The sequence below is a fragment of the Rattus norvegicus genome, chromosome 11, assembly GCF_021556685.1.
Source record: "Rattus norvegicus strain SHRSP/BbbUtx chromosome 11, alternate assembly SHRSP_T2T, whole genome shotgun sequence".
Taxonomy (NCBI): domain Eukaryota; kingdom Metazoa; phylum Chordata; class Mammalia; order Rodentia; family Muridae; genus Rattus; species Rattus norvegicus.
The window spans coordinates 44,778,797-44,803,070 of NC_141544.1; the positions used below are offsets into that span (position 1 = coordinate 44,778,797).

Below are 24,274 nucleotides of genomic sequence, written 5' to 3' on the forward strand. Positions count from 1 at the left end.
TCACTCGGCCTGCGGACATCAGCCCTTAGTGAACGATGTTCTTAGCTGTGACTCGTTCTTAGCTGGCTGCTCCCCATGTGGATCAAGGTCTCTCACGTGTGGATCTCTCTATGAGGTGGCAGCTCACCAGAGGGCCCAGTCCTCTCAGGGCTGTGGTTGCAACAACTGACTCACTGGGTCACCTTTTACTTCACAAGTCTGGCCTGAGCAGTCGAACACTCCAGAAAGAGATTCTCAGTTGAACCCGGTGGTAAACCAGGCCATGACTTCAAGCTGGCTTCCTGGTTGGAGGACTTGACTCTGCCGTGGTAATAGGATAGATAATCAGAACCCAGGGACTAACCTAACACCCTCAAGATGAGGTGAGCAGTGTGCCCCAGGCCCACTTTTCTCCTCCCCCCTCCCCATCATTTAAAGGGGAGGAAGCCGATAAAAGACCTCATACAATCCTTCCAGAAGAGCTGCTTTCCAGGGAATGAAGGGCTGAGGGGATATTAGCAGCCTCTGACATGGTCCTTTGTTTCTCAGCCTTGAAAACTACCAGCGGCTAACGCTGGAGCCAAGTTCCACACCATCCCTCCTGTGGAACCTGGACCGTCACACACCCCAGGTGGCCATTGCCAGCCTGCCCTGTGGGAGCGTGCCCTAGATGGAGATTTTTTTTTTTTTTTTTTGGTTCTTTTTTTCGGAGCTGGGGACCGAACCCAGGGCCTTGCGCTTCCTAGGCAAGCGCTCTACCACTGAGCTAAATCCCCAACCCCGGGAGCGTGCCCTAGAAGGGAAATCAGTGCTCGCCTGTGTGACATACCTCCCAGGTTTCCTTCCTGGCCTTTTCCCAGGACAAGGACCCCTTCCTTAGCTGTAAAAAAAAAAAAAAAGGGAGGATACAAAAATGAATGGCCTGGAGATTTTAAGGTTGGAGATCTGCAAAGTAGAACCTCCAAGAAATTGCCTAGCCTTACTCACACCTCATGGTTTCTCCAATGAGACCATGAAAGTAACCACAGGACACCATAGGGCTGCCTCCAAAGGGCCGCCTCCCAGCCTTGTCCTGAAATCATGTTGTACACCGTCCACCCCACCCCCACCCCCAATGATTCGACTTCTTGTGACCAGGGTGGCTGGACACCTGGCCGCACGAGGTCTTGCCCCAACAGCACATTGCTATCCTTGCCATGTAGAAGCAGCACCATGTGCTGATAAGACGGCACACTTAGATTCGGAAGGGTGGAGCGTCCACCCTGGCCTCCATGCCTGTCCCCTCAGCAGCTTTGCCCAACCTCCAGGATAGGAATTGTTTCAGCTTGTTTTATTTCATAGTTGTTTACCTGGTCAGCTTTAAGTTAGACACATCAATGAAGCCATGGACAGAAGAAATAGTTCACTTGATCGCTTTTATCTGATGTTGGGAAACATGATGAGATTATTTGGGGCAATGGATTTGGAAGCTTGCCTCAGAGGATGAGGGTTCCAGAAATGGACTCCAGAACTGGCCTTGGACAGCCACCATAGATAAGGGAGTGTTAGGCAGCAGGGATCCTCTCTGAGGTATTAAAGGAAGGGGAAACACATCACAAACAGCCACCATGCTGGACAAAACCGCCCAGGCCATTCCTCTCTGTAGCACTAGACTCATGTCTTTCTCTGTCCCTTGTCTCAATAGATGCTCTAGTGGTTCTCCGATCTGTGCGTCCCACACTCATTCCGTTTCTCTGCAACCCGCAAGTGTTGTATTGTCAGATGCTGACAGCGGGCGACTCACCTTCCGTGTTTCTGTGCAGGGCGCTGAGAGTCCGCAAGAAGATGTCCGGAGAGAAGATGCCGGTGAAGATGATCGGTGACATCCTGAGCGCCCAGCTGCCCCACATGCAGCCTTACATCCGCTTCTGCAGCTGCCAGCTCAATGGGGCCGCCCTCATCCAGCAGAAGACGGATGAGGCTCCAGACTTCAAGGAGTTCGTCAAAGTAAGGAGGCCGGGGCTGCGGGGTGACCCTGGGGACTCTCTCCAGAGTGCTGTCCTGAGGTGTGAGGGGCTTCATCAAAAGTCCACAAGCACCTTCCCACTCATGGTGTCCGGAAGGATGGAAGTCTTCAGTGGTGCTGAACTGGCAGTGTGGTTCTCACCTGAGGGATGTGCTTGGCCGGGAGAGCCATCCAGGGTCTCAAAGCTCTGAGATAGCTTCAGAGATACACCGTGTGTTTGTGCTATTTTCGAGAGGCATGACTAAATCCTTGGTTTCATTTTCTTGGCTCATGCACACTTCAGTTAGCACCAATGTTGCCAGCCTCTGCCTTGCACGCACAGAGGGAACACCCAGGGCCCCCCTAGCTCAGGGGTTCCTGTATCGGCTTGCTTCTTGTTGTTGTGATAAAAACCACTCTGACCAAAGGCAGTTTGGGGAAGGCGAGAGGTTTTTTTTTTTTTTTTTTTTTTTTTTTTTTTTTTTTGGTTTATAGGTTATAGTCTATGGTAGCCGGGAACCATGACAGGAGCTCAAGGCCAGGATCTGGAGGCAGAGAGACTGAATCAGAGGCCTTAGAGCAAATGCTCCTTCTTGGCTTGCCCTCAGGCTCCTATTCAGCCACCTTTCTCAGACAGTCCTGGCCTACCTGCTGAGGGTTTGTGCGGCCCAGAGGGCACTCAGCCCTTCTACATCAATTAGCAATGTAAAATCTGGTCCCACAGACCAATCTGATGAGACAGTCCCTCAGCTGAGGTTCCCTTTCCCAACTGTGTCAAGCTTAGACATCATAACCCCTTTCCCAATGGAAAATGGTGGGCTCGAGCTCTGAGCATCCCATGGGATTCACTGTGAGATGTCACAGCCCTGCTGTAGGACTGGCAGGGCCTAGAGAGCCACAGGGGACATTTGTGGAGGTGGTGTCAAGGCAGCTAGGGGCCTTTGCCCTGGGCAAGCAGCCCTGGTACCTGGTGTTCTCAGAGGAGTCCCTGCTAGTCACAGCAGGCACTTACCCGTCTCAGGAGAAAGGAAACAGGAGGAATAAAATAACTCGCAGTCAACACGTATCTTTTGCTGAATGAACGGCATGGGATGGTGCTTCGGGCTTTTGGGGGTGGTCATCCTCACCACCCAAACCGCCACAGTGCGGTATCTCTGAGGAATCTTCTTGGTCAAAATCTCCCATAAGTACAACGCTCTTTGCGCTGCTCTGGTGTTTTCTCTGCGTCGAGAGTTTTGCTGGGCTAGCGGATGAACGAGGCATTCCAAGACATCTGTGGTGGGAAAGATGGCTGAGAAGTGACTTAGGCTGAGACCGAGATGAGGGCAGTGCCAGGCTGTTGTAACTTCAGTCAGGAGCTCAGTTACTGGGCATGAGCAAGAGTCATTCCGTGTTTCACCTTCAAGGCAGGCTGATGGAAGCCCAGGGCAGGGGCTTGTGGTTCCTCCCCTCCCTGTTCTTCTCACTAGTTCTTCTTCACTTGCCCCCTGTGTTTCCCAAATGGCGCTATCCACAAACTGACATCAGGGCCGGGGACAGATGGTTTGTGTGTCAGAACTCCAGATTCCTGCGCCTAAACCGGCATTAACCTGGACGTCACTCCTTTTCAGTGGGAGGGAGGGGACTCCTTTTTGCAGTTAGAAGGACTCTTGTCCACTAGAGGGGTTAATAGAGTAGGCAAAAGTGTTGGGAAGCTGTGTGGCTGGTGGCTGGGAAGGTGATTCTGGGTAAGGCTGGTCAAGCGTGAAGACCCACATTCCGATCCCAGAAGCTACAGAAAAGTAGGAGAGGACCAGTTCTCCAGAGTTGCCCTCTGACCTCTGTGTGGCCCCCCACGTGTACACACACCCACACGTACACACACATACACGCACATAAATACTAAACACATGCTCACCTCAAACACCATAAGAGGAAAGACACCAAGAGCCCCTGGCGAAGACAAAGTGGCCAAGACTGCAGTTTTAACTCTCAGGTCTCAGCTCCACGATGCAGCCCTGCGTGGAGTCATTGCAGCCTGTGCAGGCTGCCCCTGAATGAGAGGATTATATTATTAGTCCTGGCACTCAGTGGGATTTTTACTCTCGTCAAATAGTCTTTTGACTCTTCTGGACCCCTGGCATATCACGAAGGTTTTCAGACATCCGGAACAAAGTCGGAATGTCCGTGCTCGGAAGGTCTGCCAAGTCGGCAGGCAGGGTGCGGGCAGGTCACATCCAGGGTCCCGCCAGCCTCCGCATACCACCTCAGCCTGGATTATGACAGCTGCACAAGCTCAGTGACTGTCCAGTTGGAGGGATAATAGGCAGGGAGTCCTAAATGGAAAAGTAATGTCACTGACTTTGCAGACTTCAGAAGCACATTTAAAAAAAAAAATCTCCTCTTTCAGAGACTGGCAATGGACCCTCGGTGCAAAGGCATGCCACTGTCCAGCTTCATACTGAAACCTATGCAGCGTGTCACAAGATACCCACTGATCATTAAAAACGTAAGTGTGGCCCCTGTGCCTTTGTGAACAGAGGAAGGCTGGAGGCGGCCAGAGGTGGCTGGAGGCAGCCTGAAGTGGCCAAAGGTGGCCAGAGGCGGCCAGAGGCGGCTGGAGGCAAGTACAGATTCCCCAGCCAGTGCACCTGGGAGCTGATGTGTGGAGGTCATGTGTCCCTGTGGTGCTGAAGCCATCTGCTTGGTAGCTGGGAGGGGAAAAATGTTTTGCGTGAAAAAGACTAATAAAATACAGCCTTCAGATGGCAACCAAGTGGCTTCGAAACCAGGGAATGAGAGCTTTGTTCTTGATTCTTTCCCGGCACTGGCATGGTGCCAGTGTGCAGAATTTGGAGACACACACACACACACACACACACACACACACACACAGGTGTACATGAAGTGTACGAATTTGATCAGGCTCCTCCTGTGTAACCAATCTCCCTCCCACATAAGCCTCAGCCTGACCCAGCTCCACCCAACACCACACAGCGACAGATTCCCTGAGTTCATTCATTTGCAAGTGTCTTCCCCTACGAACTTCTATATTTAATTATGCGCTGACTCTGGAAACGAGCTTTGTAGTGAGTTTAACCAAGGGAGAAAAACGTAAAATCAAGAAGAAAGAGGCGAAAATACCTGGAAGGAAGACACTAACCAGTATTATTAGAACACAGCTCTCACTCCTGGAGCATCTAAGGGAGAGACCCAGGGGCTGACAACTGACCACAGATTGGGGAAAGTAGGATAACTGAGCTGTTTAAAGATTTACTTTTATTTGCTGTGTGGGGTTTTGTCCTCATGTATGACTGCATACCTGGTGCCCTCAGAGGCCAGAAGGGAGCTTTGGATGCCCTGCAACTGGAGTCACAGACGGTTGAGTTGGCATGTGAGTGCTGGGAACCCAGAGCTCGTTACCACGGCACACATGTGACAGTCAGAGAACAATTTTAATTTCAGGAGTCCGTTCTCTCCTTCCACCGTGGGTTCCAGAGGGTGAACTCAGTTCTCATGGTGGCACGGCCCATGCTTTTACCCAGCAACTCAGCCATCTCCCTGGCCCCAAACCTAGAGTCATAGCAATCAATATAAAAGAAAAATGTAGTCCAGGACACCTACTCAGTAAGGAAAGCAATTACATGGGCATGATAGCTGTGAAAACTGTTTTATTTCCCTCGTTGCATGCCCCATCCTGGAAGGATGGCCAGTCCCGCAAACCGCCTGGTAAGGCTGTGCTGTTGCATTTAGCTGGGGCAGCTCTGCTCAGGTTAAAAACAACAGAACACTCAGAAAAACATATTCGGGAACTGGGGAGGTGACCTGGCCAGTGAAGTGCATGGGACGTCAGTGTCCGTGTAGAAAGCAGGACGTGGGGGCTGGGGATTTAGCTCAGTGGTAGAGCGCTTACCTAGGAAGCGCAAGGCCCTGGGTTCGGTCCCCAGCTCCGAAAAAAAGAACCAAAAAAAAAAAAAAAGAAAAAGAAAAAGAAAGCAGGATGTGGCAGGGTGTGTTCTAGCCCTGGGAGGCAGAGATGGAGGAATTCTAGCTAGCTTCACCTCATTGGTGAGCCCTGGATGCCATCAAAACACTCTGCCTCATAAACAAGGAAGATGGCTCCTGAAAGACGACAGCCGAGGATGTCCTCCAGCCTCCACTCAGGCACACACGCATATACATATGTGTACTCTGTCTTAGGGTTTTACTGCTGTGAACAGACACCAAGACCAATGCAACTCTCATGAGGACATTTAATTGGGGCTGGCTTACAGGTTCAGGAGTTCAGTCCAGTGTCATCAAGGCAGGAACATGGCAGCATCCAGGCAGGCCTGGTGCAGGAGGAGCTGAGAGATCTACATCTTCCTCTGAAGGCTGCTAGTGGAAGACTGACTTCCAGGCAGTGAGGACTAGGGTATTTTAGCCCACACCCACTGTGACACACCTACCTCAACAAGGCCATACCTCCTCATAGTGCCACTCCCTGGGCCAAGCATGTACAAACCAGCACATGTCCCCACACATACACAAAGCACACATATTTGCCCAGGGGAACCTCCTAGTTGATTTCCAGGATGCACAGGTGCCTGTGGCCCTGTACATTCCCTAGGGCACGCGAACACACGGGGTATGGCACCTATCCCACTCCACCCTGGGGTTCCCTGCCTTCTCCTAAACCCTCACTCCAGAGTTAACGGGGTACTGTTCAGTTCCAACACCAGGATTCCCCTGGGTAAGTGAGCCGGGGAAGAGCAGTCGCTGGCTGCCTGCAGGAATGCCTGGCCAGTCCCCTGGTCTCTGGCTGAGTTGCTTGTTCAGTGAAACAGGGTGGAGATTTTGGAGGAGAAGCTGAGCCCCTTCTGCTGCACTGTTCTGCAGCATCCCCAGGTCTGGGATGTTTGTGTGGGTGGTTTAGTGTCCATGCTGGGAGCCAGCATTCTGCAGGACAGGTTACGGAGTTTGTGCTGGGACATTCAGAGGGCTGGGGTTGGGCTGAGGGCCCAAGGGCAGGGCCACTCATTGCAAGCAACAAGTATAGCCCTCACTGAGCCCGAGGCTGCTCCAGTGGCCAGGGCACCCTGTGCCATGGCTATGGTGGGCACCATGCAGGAAAACACTGTGACTTCCATGACCGTGGGTCCAGGTCCATCAACACCGAGAAAAGAGTCCTGACAAAGGTCTTGTCTTCTGTACAGATCCTGGAAAACACTCCTGAAAACCACCCCGACCACAGCCACCTGAAGCACGCCCTGGAGAAAGCAGAAGAGCTGTGCTCCCAAGTGAACGAGGGAGTTCGAGAGAAGGAGAACTCTGACCGGCTGGAGTGGATCCAGGCGCATGTGCAGTGCGAAGGCCTTTCTGAGGTAGCCACCTACCGGGCGGGCGGGGCCTGGACCACTCCTGGTTGAACACTGGCAGCCGGTACAGAAGGGATGAGGCAAATCTCTCCCTTTCCTCTCCAGCTAGGACGTATTCTCCTAGCAGCGTGTCTCCTCAGCTCATTAATTATATTAATATCATATAATTTCAATGATATTATTTCCCGCTGCCAAAAATTTATTTTTTCAAACGTCCTGGTTTCTTTTGTGTGTCCTGTTCAAATGTTCATGCTTCTTCCTTCTCTTCTTCTTTTCCTCCTCTTCTTCCTCCTTCTCTTCCTTCTCCTTCTCCTCCTCCTTCTTTCCTTCCTCCTTCTCTTCCTCTTCCTTTTCTTCCTCCTCTTCCTCCTCTTTCTCTTCCTCCTCTTCTTCCTTCTCCTCCTCCTTCTTTTCTTCCTCCTCTTCTTCTTCCTCCTCTTCCTCTTCCTTTTCTTCCTCCTCTTCCTCCTCTTCTTCCTCCTTCTCTTCCTTTTCTTTCTCCTCCTCCTTCTCCTCCTCCTCCTCCTTCTTTTCTTCCTCCTCCTCTACTTCTAACGCACTTTAAACATATTCGCATGTATTCTAACATCGGACAGTCCCAGTACCCGCGGTCGTGGATCCTACTCGTCTGTCTGTTGTTTCTGCTAGCGTTCACACCCTCACCCCTTAGTTTTCTCTGTGTAGAGTGGTCTCCTTTTCTGCAGTAGCCACCAAACCTCTTGCATGTCGGTTGAGCGCTATTCTTCCGAGCCACACCCTCAGCTCCTGGAATATGATTTTTTTTTGTCTCCTCGAGTGTCTTTTGAACGTCCCCCTGTGTGTGTCTTCACTGTTTGAACTTGCATTTTCCCTGAGCAGATTGCTCCCCGGGCCATCCCAAGTTTTATTTAGAGGGAGTTTGAGGGTCACATCGCACTAGCGAATCCCAGCTGTGGTCCTGTGTGAGAGCGGCCTGGTGGGCACAGGGCCCAGGGGGCGCATTCTCGTCCACATAACATAGCTGAAGTCAGCAAAGTGTCCTTGCTTTTCTTTTTCTTTTTTTTCCTTTTCTTTTTTTTTCGGAGCTGGGGACCGAACCCAGGGCCTTGCGCTTGCTTGGCAAGCGCTCTACCGCTGAGCTAAATCCCCAACCCCCTTGCTTTTCTTTCTGGAGAGTCGCCCTGCTGAGTTCATCACCTCAGCCTGGGGTCCCTCTGTCTTTACTCTGCCACACAGTGTGGGGCTCAGTGTCAACAGGTCCAAAGGGCACCTTTGGTGGTTGATCCAGTAACTTCATTTTCATTATGGTTTGAGGATGGGCACTTTTTTTTTTTAGTTTATTTTAACCAGCTTGAATTTTAAAAGTGTTTCATATTTTGCTCCTTTTTTTAAAGTTTGTGTTGGTGGATTCTCTGGGCTTCTGACCCACACAGGAGTCTTCGTTGGTATTTTCCTCTTCCTGTCTCTCAGCCTCCACTCTCACTCTTTCTGCCTGTGTTTCCCCTGACCCGAGCACAGAGGTGTACGGATACATCCGTGAACACACAGGCTCGCATGCATGTGTATATACGATTGCTAGAGTTTTCCAAAAACCCCAGGCATAATGTGTTTCTCTCCCCTTTCTTCCCTGTGGTTCCCCCCCTCTTCTAAATTCCAAGAGCACTTCCTGCATGGAGACTGCCTGTGCCCTCCCCTCCCCAGCCCCACCTCCTACCCTCTGCAGTGAGGGTGTGCACAAGCAAAGCTATGAGCAGCCCCTGCGGAAGCTGAGGTGGCAGCTGTGGCTTCTCTGTTTGGAACCAGGCACAACCTTTACTTGACTGGCTCATTCATTCACACACGATCATTTGTTATCTGCTCATGTGTCATTGTTCAACACCGAACCCCAAGTACATTTTAAAGAGAAATAGCGATTGGGACCCCACCTCCCCCTCCACACACACACTCAGGGTCTAGAGAGATGGCTCAGCAGTTGAGAGCACTGGCTGCTCTTATAGAGGACCAGAGCTCAGGTCTCAACATCCACATGGTGTGGGCAGTTGGAGGTCTTGAAAGTCAGACGCTTCCTGGTTTCTTGTGCCTGTGCACAGCTGTGGCCCTGTCTTCTTGCCTACTGTCAAAAATGGGGCCTTTGCCTCAGATGAGCTGGCCTGAGATGACAGCCCCCAGGTAGACGTTGGAACCATTACGTCAGGGTTCACAGTTGCCCTCACTGTTGGTGAGTGGTGGGAGAGAGTCATCCTCTTCCGTTTCTAAACTAATAATGGGGTGAGATTCAGGATGCATTGTTGTGTAGAGCTCTGAGGGGTCACTTGGCACCACCAAAATTTGCAGCCCCTCTCATCCTGGGGTCTGGACCCTGCATCTGGGAAAGTAGCATTTGTACAAGTGCTCTGCCACTTTCCAGAAGCACCGTAGACTGAGTTCTGTGGGGACTTCCTGTTGGAGCTACTGCTACTCCAGTGTTGTGCCCCACATAAACAGATAGGTAAGAGGGGCACTAGTGGGTTCCTTTCTTCCTAATGGCCCTCTTCTCTTATACTTTAAACGTCCTAGCCTTTAATGGTTGAGCCATCATCTCTCCAGCCCCCCACTTCTCAATAAATGAAGGGAAGAGACACATTCACCACACCCTGAGATTAGAGTGAAGCCCCAGAAGAGAGGTTTGAGAATTTACCCAGAACCCCAGAAGGGGAGGCTTTCTTGCCTCCAGCAGCTGCTACCGGGAATCGTTTAGAGCCATTCTTGGTTTGTATGTGGGATTCCGTCCTGCTAGGGTCCAGCCTTTGACTCTGATGGGTTCCAACAGAGAAACAAACACATCTAGCCTTCTTCCTGTCTGGTTGTCTTTTCTAGCAACTGGTGTTCAATTCGGTGACCAACTGCTTGGGACCACGCAAGTTTCTGCACAGCGGGAAGCTCTACAAGGCCAAGAGCAACAAAGAGCTGTATGGCTTCCTCTTCAATGACTTCCTCCTGCTGACCCAAATCACAAAGCCCTTAGGCTCTTCCAGCACTGACAAAGTCTTCAGCCCCAAATCTAACCTGCAGTATAAAATGTACAAAACGGTAAGGTTGATGTAGGTCGTGGAAAGAGAGGTCTCCAAAAGAAGTCTATTTCAGAAGGGTTTGGGACTACTTGTGGAGATAGTAAAGGGGAGGAGCTGAGAGAACAAGGGGAGGAGCTAAGATAGGAAAGGGGGAGGGGCTGGGGACAGGTAAGGGGAGGAGCTAAGATAGAGTAAACGGAACAGGCAGAGTAGTGGGCTGTCCGTGTCCCACCTTGGTTCCCAATAACACACAATCCTAATGGGGAACCCCCACTTCTCACATGACAAAAACATGTGTTACGCAACACATCATCACCAGTCGAAGCACCCACCGCTCCTTCAACTCTGCCTCAGATGCCCTGACAAACTCTCACAGTGGCCTAAAACATCTATGCCCTTCCCTTCTGCCACCATTGTATGGAAGGTTTGTTTGTTTGTTTGTTTTGACAGAATGCTAAATCCCATATGTGCAGGATTATGTTTGTGTGTTGCTGTGCCATGGGAAATTTTAATTTCTAATTTGATCTATGCGTGGTGGGGGAGGGATGTCTTTCCTCAGGGGTTCTCATAGGAGCAGCGGCTCACTTTATTTTGGGAGATAGTGGCTGATTATGTGGACTGCTGTCAGAACCTTTTATGAAAGTCCTGGAGACACCCTCTTAGGTGTGAAGACAGTTCGCTGCTTAGGATGTAATGCAGGGAAACAGAACAGTTATTTCTTACTTGTAAGGATTATATCTGTAAAATGAATATGGCTTGATGTAAAAGTCAGTATGAACAGGGCTGGAGAGGTGGCTTAGAGGTTAGGAGTGCTTGCTGCTTTTACAAAGGATCTAGGTTCAGTTCCCAAAACTCACAAGGCTGCCCACAGCCATCTGTAACTCCAGTCCCAGATGGCTTGACCCCCTCCTCTGGCCTCTGTGTGCCATGCACGCACTGCACAGACACAAGCAAGCCAAGCACCCTACACATTTAAAAATAGCACCTATGCTCTGGTATACCGTGTGTGCTGAGCTACAACCGCACACCCTGCATCTAGATTACTGGGTCGCACACACACGTACATGCTCAATGTAGTTCACTGACATTCATGGGCAGTCATACACACATAAATGCTCACCTAATGCACACACAGAGCCCCTGCCTTGTTTTTTTTTTTTTTAACACCTTTGTATTATGACTTTGCAGCCCATTTTCTTAAATGAGGTTCTAGTAAAATTGCCCACGGACCCTTCTGGAGATGAACCTATCTTTCACATTTCGCACATCGACCGAGTCTACACGCTCCGAGCAGAAAGTATAAATGAGAGGTAAGCCCCACCCTCCCCAGGACTGGGTGGGGACCACTTGTCAATGTGTCCCAGCATTCCCCATGGCAGGGTTATCACCTCTGTGTGGAAGAAAGTAGTATATATACTATTTCATTTTTTTTAGAACTTCTCAAAAGTTAGACATCTGGCATGAGTTTCCCAAAATAAAAATGGACTGAAATCAGCTTTGCTGGAGAATATTCTTTTTTCTTTCTTTCTTTTTTCTTTTTTCTTTTTTCTTTTTCTTTTTTCTTTTCTTTTTCTTTTTTTGAATTATTCAGCAGCCTTTGAGGTCTTGAGAGCTGCTTAGATTGGCCTGCGTTTCCCAGGTGGTAGACTCCAATAGAAAGGTGATTTGGGACTAATCCAGCCCCCAGCCCGCAGGACGGCATTCTGGGTCTTTGGGTTGCTGGCATTTTGCTTCAGTTTTATTTTAGACTCTTCTGGAGCCAAGTGAAACAGATCGCTTTCTGGAGGGTGGGCTTGACAGAAGGCCAACAGCATTCCCAAGAACATTCCTGCCAGGCGGGAAGATTGGCTAAAGTTACCCTGAGAAAACCGGCTCGCCAAAGCACTGCCTGCCACGAGCTCCTCCAAGTGTGAAGTGGTTCTTCCCTTGGGTGATTTCAGAAAAAAAAAAAAAAAGACCCTTCTGTCTTCCTGGGTTCTCCAAGTTTGTGATGCTTTGCGTGGGTGAGGGAGGACAGGGAGCTACATGCTTGTCCCCCTCCAGCCTGGCATTTAGCAGTTTCTTCATGGACATGGGGAATGTGAACTATGTCTATTACTTATGGGCAGGGCTGTTACTCGGGTAATGAGTGCCTGCCTCAAATGTGCAGAATTCTGGGCTCAATTCCTAGCACCACATAAACCGGTTATAGAAGTGCAAGCCTGTGATCCCAGCACTCCGAGGGTGGTGGGCGGGATAGAAATTCAAGGTCATCCTCAATTAGTGAGTTTATCACCAGTCTGCACTAAACTATTTGGGACCCTGTCTCAAAAAACCAACTAACAAGCACACAAAACAAAACAAAACAAACAACAACAACAAAAACAAAAACAAAAACAAAACCGCAAAGCTTTCTTACTGATGGTAGGGATAATTAATTATTAGCATCGCGCATTGCAGAACCAGACTTTCTTTTCTGAGCCTTTGTAGTTAAATTCAAATTAACCAAGTAAAAAGAGTCCTGGAAACAGAATTTGAGCAGACCCGGAGCCTGTTCTGTGCATTCTGTTTGGCAACATTCTGTCTCTTCCGGTCCAAGGACTGCCTGGGTGCAGAAAATCAAGGCCGCATCTGAGCTCTACATAGAGACGGAGAAAAAGAAGCGAGAGAAGGCGTATCTGGGTAATGTGCCACGGGGCCCAAGACACTGGGGCGGGAGGGCCACAGAGTCCATTCTAGTGTCCCAGTGCCAGAAATGGGGCTAGGAGCGAGGCAGGTTGCAGAGTAATGAAGGGCGGAATCCAAGGGCAAGAGCCTCACAGGAGGGGTTTTGCTTTCAAGAGCAGGCAGATGCTTTGCACAGATTGTAAGCGTGCTGGGACGAGAAGGGCATCAAAGTGAATGTGAAAGGAAGCCTTTTTGTGTTGTTTTCTTGTGGTTTAGTCCGTTCCCAGAGAGCGACCGGTATTGGAAGATTGATGGTGAACGTAGTAGAAGGCATTGAGCTGAAGCCCTGTCGGTCACATGGTAAGGACCCGTGAATTCCATTCAAACAGTCTAGGATATTCGGGTTCTCTGCCCTCCCCTTACTCTTTACCAATTTGACATCATTTGTACAATTTCTTATGTAAATTTCCTGCTGGCATTGGTTTTTCTAGCACTTGTCAAGATGTATGTATGTTATACATACATACACACATACAATGTGTATAATGATACATATTTATGTATATATAGCATTTCTGTAACACATGTATGATATGCAGTGTACAATGACGTATGTGCACAGATCGAAGGGGTCTGAAATTGAACGCTGCTGATGCATTTGTTCCTCTTCTGAATGCTACCAAACTATGGGAGGGTCCACCAGATCTTCCACTTGTGAATCTCGAAGGTGTAGGGGGATCAAAATGAAACGTGTCCCACCTGGCAGGGGTTTTTGTTCACTCCAGGAAAGAGCAACCCGTACTGTGAGGTGACCATGGGCTCTCAGTGCCACATCACCAAGACAATCCAGGACACGCTGAACCCTAAGTGGAATTCTAACTGCCAGTTCTTCATCAGAGACCTGGAACAGGAGGTTCTCTGCATCACTGTGTTTGAGAGGGACCAATTCTCGCCAGACGGTGAGTGCGATATGGGCACCCTCAGCCCCGCCCTCTCTGCCCTCGGGGCATCCATGGTTTGGCCCCCCAAGGTGCATGCTTCCCCACCTGAGAACCTGAGCCTGGCAGTGGTTTCATCTATATTGTCAAAGAGAAATATATACATTTTGCTGGCGTGTGTGTGTGTGTGTGTGTGTGTGTGTGTGTGTGTGTGTGTGTGTGTGAATAACACCACTAAGGAATTTTCTACCTTGTTTTTAAGGTAGACTATCTCCCAGGCTGGCCTGGAGCCAGTTTATACAGTGCTGGGAATTCATTTCAGGCTTCAGTATAGTAGGCAAGCACTCTACCAACTGAGTTACCCTCTTGGCCTAGCTTTTAAAAAAGGCCTGCACGAGTTTCTGTGCACCATATGTATATAGGAGCCTGTGAGGACCAGAAGAAAGTGTCGGACTCCCTGGAATCAGAGTTACAAGTGGTTGTAAGACACCATGTGGATGCTGGGAACGGAATTCAGGTCCTCTGGAGGAGAAGCGTGTGTTCCTGACTGCTTAGCCATCGCTCCAATCCCGCCTCTGGGTTTTGTTTTAAATGTAGATCCTGGGGATCAAATTTATGTCTGTGAGCCTGGAAGGCACATGTTTTTTCTGACCGAACTTTCTCCTTGACTCTATTGATATATTTCAAAATATACAGTGAATTTATTCTATTTGTGGGGTACCACGTGTTATCTCAATAAGTGTATATAATGTGCAACAATCCACCAGGAGAGCTGGCACACCCATCACACACACACACACACAATACACACACACCCATCACACATACACACACACCCATTACACATTTACACACATACACACATCACACACATACATACCCATCACACACACAGAGAACACATAGAACACACACACACACCCATCACACACACATACCCATCACACACACACACACATACCCATCACACACACATACCCATCACACACACACACACACCCATCACACACACATACCCATCACACACACACACCCATCACACACACATACACACACCACACAACACATACCCATCACACACACACACAACACACAACACACAACACAACACACAACACATACCCATCACACACACACACCCATCACACACACACACAACACACAACACACAACACACAACACATACCCATCACACACACACCCATCACACACACAACACACAACACACAACACAACACACAACACAACACATACCCATCACACACACACACATCCATCACACATACCCATCTCACACACACACCCATCACACACACATATCCATCACACACACTCGCGCGCACACACACACACACACACACACACACACACACACACATTTTATTGGGAATAGTAGAAAGTCTTGGGAGTTTTGTTACTGTCATTGTTTTGTTTTGTTTTAGCATGGCAATGTCCCTGACAGCTCCATGGGGAAGTACACTGGAAATGTTGTGCTGGTCTTAGCATCAGCTGGAGTGTGCCGGTTTATAGGAGAGTCTCGGCGTAACAAGCAGGAGTCTTAGAGACAGGACCTCTTTCTGAGCCACCCTTTGCTTTGTCCCCTTTCAGATTTTTTGGGTCGGACAGAGATCCGAGTGGCCGACATCAAGAAAGACCAGGGCTCCAAGGGGCCAGTTACAAAGTGTCTCCTGCTGCATGAGGTGCCCACAGGAGAGATTGTGGTTCGCCTTGACCTGCAGTTGTTTGATGAGCCGTAGCAGCCCTGGGATGATCATAGATGACTTCCTTCTCAAGGCCCCGTGCGGGCACGCTGTCTGGTGGTCAGCCACGGAGCAACAGGGACGGCAGACGAAGCCCCTCGAGGCTGTGAGGAGTTGTTTTCGACAATCCTGACCTTCGAACCATGTCTCATTTTGTGAATCCAAATTCTCTTTCCCCTTGTCCTTCCCATGGTCTTGTCATGGCTTCTAGAGTCTCTGAAATCCAGGACCTTCAATGAGGTTCCATTGGGAGCTTGGATCCTTGCCTGGACTGGAGGTGTGGGTCTGGTTTCTATAAAATAGATTTATAAACGCAGTGACTGTATTTTGGAGAACTGTGTAGGTCTCCTGTTTCTCACCTCTACCAGCCCTTTGTAGACTACTTGGCCTATAATCCACACGTGGTGTGTTTAGTCCAATTATGACAGAATCATTGCTTTGAAGCCCAGTTCTCACTGAGAAACGGGGCCCTAGATTGAATGCTGGGCACGATGGCCCTGGAGCAGGCACTGACTTACTTATCTCTGCAGGGCTGTTGCTAGAAGCCTCTCGAATGTGTCGTTAGAGCTGTACCTTTCGTTCCCCTCTAGACTTGATTAATGTTGATCAGTGAAAACACAGTGGTATACCATGGGGTGACTCTGTTCTGATTCTGGGTGTGCTTGGAAGATGTTTCAAAAGGTCATTATCTGTGAGGGTCTGTCCTGATGAGTCAGGTCCCACTTCGGGTCATTGAGAAGGCTTGACGACCTTGGGGGTCCTGGTTGCCAGCTATTGTCAGAGCATCTTGGGCTTGGAGACCCTGGGATGTTTCATGAGAAGTTCTGTCTGGTGACCAGTCCTGCCTGAGCCCATTCTGTGCTTGAAAGACTGTTGTGAAAAATGTCAACACCAGTCTTTAGTGGTCACCCTCCACCCCAACCCCTTGCCGCACCAGGAAGTCTTACCTTAGACGGATGAAGTTTGAAAAAGAAATAGGAGGTGTGGAGAGACGCTAAGAAAATCCATTACTGGGTTGGGGGAAAGACCTTGGGAAAACGTGAACCCCTCACGGGGTGGGAAGATGGGAGACGGTCCTGGGCAACACATGGGCCAGAGTCAGGGGTGTATGACCATAGGCCAAGCTTTCCATCTGGGTTCTTCAGTTTTCTTCCCCTTAAATGCTAAGAGATAGGTTGGTTGTCTAGATAATAACTTGGTTTGCTAAGGAGACGTGCAGGCCGAGCTTTTTTCCTTGTTTGCATCCTGTCTGTGGCCGTGACCCGGTCTTTGCATGTCTCTGGCTCCTGGACCTGCATTAGGTGGTGTTCCTTTTTACGGTAGGTCCTCGGATTTGAACTAGGTAGGGTTCTAGAAGAAGTACTCTGTAAATGATAGTGTCTCGGTGGCAGAATAGCCACTCTGCTGAAATCTGAATGCTCCACGTGACTCCAGAAGGTCCCTCTCCATGTGTGTTTTGAGTGATTTCTCAAAAATGTGTACGGGGCAAAGGACAACAGTTTACATTTCATACTTCCGAGAACTTCGTATTTATTTATGGAAAATAGTGTTGACTTTTGTATCAAGAACAACAGACACGCCTATTTTTTTTTAAACAAGCCAATAAACTCTTCAGTTAGCAGCTTTCAACTGAACATGAGGTAGACTTTAACTTCAAGTGTGGACTGGATTGGCTTACTACCTTTCCAGTGGAAAACACTATCAAAACATCACACGTTTATGTTTCCGTTGTTGTTGAGAAACTGTTTTAAATGAAACCTATAAATAGACCTGTGACCCATGCTTCCCGCGGGTTCTAGAAGCAGGGGCTTTGTTCGCTGTGTTGATGAGGGACTTGTTCCTGTGGTGTGAACCACAAGCATTGCGTGTGTAAATGGCTAGTGTAGGGTCACCGTTACGTCCCTTCCCCCTACCCCTTCCGTGTTGAACAGGAATATGATGTTGAACATCAGGGTTCTTGCAGGAAGGCTGAGGCATGCGTGGTGACCCTGTAGGTTCCGGGTTTCCTTCTCATAGAATCCCACGATTGCAGCATGTAAATGCAGTCTGTGAGTCTTTCCCCAGGTGACTCGACTGGACACCCTTGGGTTATCCTGGGGGTTGACAGATCTGGATTGGTGTCCTTGCATCTACGACTATCATTTGTTGTGACCGATTGTACTTCCGGATGAGCTGGGCTGACCGTCAGACCTAGCTGTGACTCCTGGGTTCTGTTGATATGGAGTCCTGGTGTGATCCATGGGCGATACATAGTCTCAAACCTTGAGTCTCTCCTCTGCGTCTATCTTTTTGACCAGCCAGGCTACACTTCCTACAAATGACATGTCCTGGTCAACAAGGAGTCAGAGTTTCAGCTGTCTGCTTTGTAAATGCTTGTCTAGGCTGTGCAGTCAGGCATCCTGATCCAGCCCTTCAGACACCCCTAAAGGCATCCCTCTTCTGTGGGCCACACTGCCACTACCTCCCACACTCTGACCTCCTCTCACTCAGAAAGGGGTTTTCCTGACCCTCAGTCATCCCCGAGAATTACCCTGAGAGCTCTGAGGACAGAAGCTCCTGCGTGGGCTTCCTTCATGCACCACTTGTCCCAAAGGGTCCATCCTGGTCTCTGGGCAGCGTCCATGTTTTGTTCCCCTAGCAGGTGGATGGATAGCTTAATGCTGGGTTCAGCTTTGTAATAATACATCTCTATTCTTGGATGGCAAGCACGAAACCTCTCTCCACAGAGAACATTTCTTCCTTACTTTTTTTTTTTTTTTGGTTCTTTTTTTTGGAGCTGGGGACCGAACCCTTGCGCTTCCTAGGCAAGCGCTCTACCACTGAGCTAAATCCCCAACCCCTCTTCCTTATTTTCAGACAAGACCTGACTCCGTAGCCCAAGATGGCCTTGAACTTAGGATCCTTCTGTCTCTGCCTCTTATGTGCTGGAGTTTCAAGCAATTGCCCTTTTCCCAACTCCATTGCTTGCCTACCTCCCGAGGGACACTGTTGTGCAGGGATGCAGGGAATGAGGGTCACAGGGCCAAGGTCATGCTGTAAAGCAGGAGAAGAAAGGAAGAGAGAAATAAGGAAGGAAGGAAGGGAGGCAGGGAGGGAGGAGGGAGGCAGGCAGGCAGGCAGTCAACAGACTTTTAACTGGTTCCTCACAGGTTATGAAGGGCCAAGTGAGGGCCACTTGGAAGGTAGGGCTCACTCACTGCCACGTGCTCCTTGTGGGGGTTTAGGGGACCACATCTTCGGAGAAGAGACTCACAATCCCTGCCACCCACACATTCCAGGCATTCACATCTTTGAAGATAGAGCCTCCCTGTCCCCCTTGTCATGGAGACTTAGACCTCTAGTGCAGGAGCCCCCCAGAGCCACCACAGCTTTCTGAGTGGAAGTTCCCACAGACCTCGGGTATAGCATTTTATGTTGGATGACCTCTATTAACGAACATTGCCCTTTGATGGGCTATCAAGCAAATAATGAAGACTTCTCGTTAGGTTTGACTTGAAGTGTGTGACTGGCTGTTGGCACAGAGACTCCTCCTCTTCTCTGTTCCCTGATAACCTGGAAAGCAGTCAGGCTAGAGAAAGAGAAAGTTTAGAGATCATTTCCTCACAGGGCATTGCGTGAGGTCTCTGTTTGTAGGTCTGAATGATCAACTGAGGTTTATAATGACTTCCTCTCTGTAAGGAGAAGATTCTGTCCTTGAGAAGCATGGAAAACGCAGCCTGTGAGAAAGATGACCGAGGCCCCAGGCTCTCTAACTTGGGAGCATTAAAACTCATATGTCAGCACACTGGCAGGCTACAGTCAGGGGCCAAGACATGGTGAGCCATGCTGACAGTGTGCTGTTCCTTCAAGGGGTCCCTACCCTATCCAGGCCACCTGTTGGGGGCTGGGGGGCAGAGAAGGGACCTCCTTGTGGCTTTCAAACCAACTTGTAGATCTACTTTAAGTCATTTTAATAAAATAAAATTCATGTTCAATACCTGGGAAGATAGTCAGCAAAGTCCTTGCCCTGCTCACCTGAGGGCCTGAGTTTGATCCCAGCACCCACATAAAGAAGCCAGAGCAGTAATGTGTACCTGTAATCCCAGGGCTGGGGACATGGAGACAGGGGTGTCTTTGGGCTTGCTCCCTGCTGGTGTGGTACACTGAGTGTGGGTGTTGCCCTGCAGAACTGGCTGGTGAGTTCTAAAGACATCCTGCTTTGAAGGATCAGGAACAGGACACTCCGTGCTGACAAGGTCAGAACTCTTGAACTTACATATGTGTGGAGGGGGGCACACACACACAGACACAGACACACACGGACACAGACACAGACATACACACATACACACACACGGACACGGACACACACACACACGCGCACACACAAGGAAACATTAGTGTTCATCTCCACCAAACAACTAAGTCATACACAGACCTAATTAGTTCCTTTTGTAAAAGGAGCCAGTAATTTATTTTTTGGCGTATAATTCTTCTAGAACTGTCCTATTTCAGGGTGAATTGCCCCTACGCTGTGTCAGGGCCTAGGCTATATTCTAATGGGATCTGTTCTGTTTTTCTGGAGCAGTCTAGAGTCTATTATCGCAGCGATGAGTATTGTTCAAAGTCCACCGAGGAGAGCTGCATTCAGAAGAGAGCTTATTCTGTCAGCCTTCAAATTTCCCAACATCCCTCCGGGATTTCTGGAGAGCTGGCCAGTGACCAGGGCTCCTTTTTCTGCTGTGGAAATTCCTCCTTTCTTCTTTTAGAGTCACCGTATACATATCGTTTGCGAGAGCTGCATCTGTGGTTTTCTGCCTCTCCGGCTATACTCTTTCGTCATTCTCGTCCTATCTCCTGTGCTCAGTGAAAACAGTGGGGACCTCAGTCAAATGGGAGTGTGGCAGAGCTGCCTTTCTGTTTGCAGTTTCCGCACTGTGGGGCTATTCCTACCTAGATGGTTCTATTAGCAGGGTCAAGGTGCTGGCGCCCCCTGCTGCATCCCAGTAGCATTGCTCCTGTATGACTCAAGGATCTTCCTAGTGGGAAAGGGGTTGGTGGTGGTGGGGTGGGCTGGCTAGACCCGGGCTGTAGTGCTCCAGCACTCTCCCAGAGAAGTGGTGAGCGAAGGAAGGTCTCGAGAATCCACTGCTGGGCATCTACTGAGAAAGTGTTCCTGCCTGCTGGGGTCTGGGTCTGGGTCTGGGGCTGGGCAGAGACCCTTTGCGGTTTCCTTGCCTTTTCTGTGCCGACTTCAGAGGGGAACATTGCAATTCAGTTCTCCACAGAAAAGGACTGGATGCCTGAAGGAGGCCTCTGTCCCCACAAGACAGGATCGCCCTACTTGGTAGGACAGCAGATTTTCTACCCGAAGATTTCAATTTTGGACATTTTAAGTGGCAAATGGTGGTTTGGTGCAGCCGCTGGATGCATCATGGAGTGTGTCTGTGAGTGTGTCTGTGTGTACCAGGCATTGGGGAACGACTGTGTGTCCCACTGAAGGAGACAGGAAATGTGTTGTTCCACCCTTTCCCAAGTCGCATTCAAGAGCAGTTGGTAATGTGTGGGCCAAGTGCAAAAATAAAAATGGTGGCCTTCTTGTTCCAAATGGATTGGAGATTTCAGCAGTGGCAACAGAGAATTGAGCTGAGATTGGGTCCTGCTGCTTGGGGGTCTCCAACACCATGGAGCTGGCCTTGACTACACTGCAAATGGAGAAGGGCTTGTTATGTCTCTTCTTTGGAAAGGTCTCCCTGGCAGGCTGCACAGAGTTGAGATGGAAACATACCATCCATTCTGCTTCCTTCCCTCCCTCCTTCTTTCCTTCCCTCCCTCCCTCTCTCCTTCTCTCTCTCCGTCCCTCCCTCCCTCCCTCCCTCTTTCTTTTCTTTTTTTTCTTCTCTGCAGTGCTAAGGATTAAAGCCAGGGCCTCGTGCATTCTTAGAAAGTGATGCTGTTTTCCAAAACACTACTCTTTTATCCCTTAACAGTACGGTTTAGAACAATTAGGGCACGTAGAATTCCGCTCACAACCGAAAGTGCCCTGAATGGACGGGGAATTGTCAACTGAAGGTTGATGGTTTCTCAGGTCCTGGTCCAGGGTGTGTCTCTGGATATCAAGTGGCCTTTGAGTCTTCAAAGTTAAATTTTCTGCTTTGAAATAAAACCTTTCCCCTATTCAAGGGCTGGTCTCCCTGTTTCTGGTGTCACAGAGGAGATTCTAAACTACTTTAATGGAGAAAAGCCTAGAAGGGCTCAGTGTCCCTGCCCCTGACAATGACTGGCCGTTTGCTCCTTTAGATACTGCTTTCTGGAGAGGAGTGGTTGGAGCCAGCTGCCTGTCTGCTCTAGTGGCCAAGTGTCTGAGAGTTTGCTCCCACGAGGCAGGGCTCTCACATGCTAGATCCCCATGTGTTAGCAAAGAAGAAAGACTCTGCTGTATGTGTAACCTCTATGTTCTGGAAGCCCAGTGCTCTGGGGAGGCCAGAAGTTATGGGGGCTTCTCCTGGAAGCCATGTCCATGTTGCTTTGTTGTGCAGCCTGTGTTGTGCTGGATGCTCCAAGCCCTCAGGCTCTGTTTGCTTTTTGCAATGTAGACCCATGTGCACACATGCAGAACAATAATCTTTCTTCTGTTTCCTGATTCCACTCCTGTAATCCCAGCCCTTCAGAGATGGAAGCAAGAGAATCAGGAGCTTAAGGACAGCCTGGGCTACATGAGACCCTCTTTCAAAACTAGGAACGCAGAAACTAAGAAGGGAAACCACAGAAGGGAAAACCACAGAAGGCTCGCCTGTCACGGCTTTAAATCGTCTTAAATGAAAGTAGACTGTTTCCCTAGAGGCATCTGACCACTATTGTGCTAGCATCCATTTTAATGAATGAATATTTTGGGATACATTTTGTCAATCAACATTCTCAAAGCGTTACTTGCTGAATATTGCTGTCAGAACATTCAAAAGATCGTAGTTGATGATGCTCAATGGTTAGATGTGCATTTAATTGAGCATTTGTTGTTAATGGCCCCAAATACCTTGGAGCTGAGAGGTCAACCTCAGATCTGGTCAACAGCAGCCCACGAGCTGAAGCCTGAGTCCTCTTTGCCCCTCTGTATGGCTCAGTGCATACGGGGTGCAGGCTATCATTGGCCTGTGTTGTACCGTCTTAGCTATTCCGCTCTGCAGCGTTGGCCATGGTGAACACAGGTGCACACATCCATAGAGAGGGGGAAACCCTCCACAATGTCCTGTGTCTGACAGCCAGCACACAGCTCCTGGTGTTCTGCGTTTTGTGCATTTTCCAACAAAGAAAAAGACAGAGACCCACTATAAAATGTGAAAAAGATTGTGTTCTGTATGTGGCTTGTCATGAAATCTTTGCTGTATGTTTTTGGGGATGACGATTCTATGTATATACAGTATGTAAGAGGCTATGCTGTTCAATGTTGCATAAACAACAGATTCTCTAGTCTGAATACTTAACTTGTTATTGTAAAATGTGATTTCTCATTGAGAGATTATTTTTCTGTATGTATATGAGAGTATTTTAGGAATCTAACTTAAGTGCATAAACTATAGAAGAAACTTAAAAACTTATCCCAGGAGTAGCAATGTGTGATCAGATCACTTGGGTTCAACCCAACTAAATTTTATTAAAAAAAAAAAAAATCCAAGTTGGATGTTTAGGAACTCAAAAGTGTGGATTTTTTCTTCTGCCTTGCAGGGGATATGTGGTCAATGAGATGGGAGGAGCCATGATAAAACGGAAGAGATCTTGTAACCGTGACCTGAGATGAGACCATGTTCCACCACAGGTTAACTCATACCGATGCACGCATATTCAGAAGAGACGAACAGCCTGCCAGTCTTCCACCAGACCTGCTGCCACAGATGGTGGGCTCTAGTCAGGAGCTGGCATGGCCACGTTCAGGGGCATTCAGGGAGGCCACATGCTGGTTTCAGCCTCTTTCAGCATTTCGAAGCACACAGGGAGGCTGAGCTTAGGTTTCCTAGGTGCAGTGGTCTTCAGGCAGGAAGAGCGGGTAGTCTGAAGCTCCCAGGAGGGGCCTACTTCCCTACTCCTCTCTCTTCCCAGAAAAATATCCAAAGTCCAGGCTGCTCCTGGGTGCAGCCCTTCTGTACTTGAGCACCTCGGATGTTGCTTCAGGTGAGCCAGGGAGGGTCAATGAACCAGTTCTCGCCTCGCCTCCAACCCCTGCTCCCTGAGAGAGCATCCCAGATGACTTTAGTTAGTGGTTAGTTAGTCCAACCCTACCCATCTGCCTCTCAACTAAGAGCTGGCTTCTGGTGATTCGGGTGAATACTGATCACTCTTGAAAGTCTAGGGTGCACTAAAAGGACTCGTGGCAGTGTGAGCACTGGGCCAGCACGTCTTGGAGTACGTTGTATGCCTCTTACTACTGCCAGCCATAGGCTTCATGCTGCTGGAGGCTGGAGTGGAAGTAATGTCCTGACTGCAGAGGTGCGGGCAGCTTTACTGCAGGATGCTGCCTGGGCCGTGCAGAGACTAGAAATGACTGTGTGTTCTGCAACCGTCCCTAGTCTCAGGCCATCAGAGATCTCTGCTCAGATGTAGCCTGGGAAGGCTGTCAGGCCAACACGCA

At 49.3% G+C, this 24,274-nt stretch overlaps 1 protein-coding gene across 1 annotated transcript in view; it reads left to right on the plus strand.

Moving 5' to 3' along the window:
• The window catches only part of Itsn1 (intersectin 1), a 182,052-nt gene extending 158,706 nt beyond the window's left edge, over positions 1-23,346 (plus strand). The window contains 9 exon segments of the mRNA NM_001136096.4: positions 1,782-1,965; positions 4,353-4,451; positions 7,138-7,305; positions 10,135-10,347; positions 11,517-11,638; positions 12,907-12,989; positions 13,251-13,334; positions 13,760-13,933; positions 15,521-23,346. Coding sequence (NP_001129568.1) covers positions 1,782-1,965; positions 4,353-4,451; positions 7,138-7,305; positions 10,135-10,347; positions 11,517-11,638; positions 12,907-12,989; positions 13,251-13,334; positions 13,760-13,933; positions 15,521-15,669 — 1,276 coding nt within the window. The 3' untranslated portion in view covers positions 15,670-23,346.
• Positions 23,347-24,274: the final 928 nt, after the last annotated feature.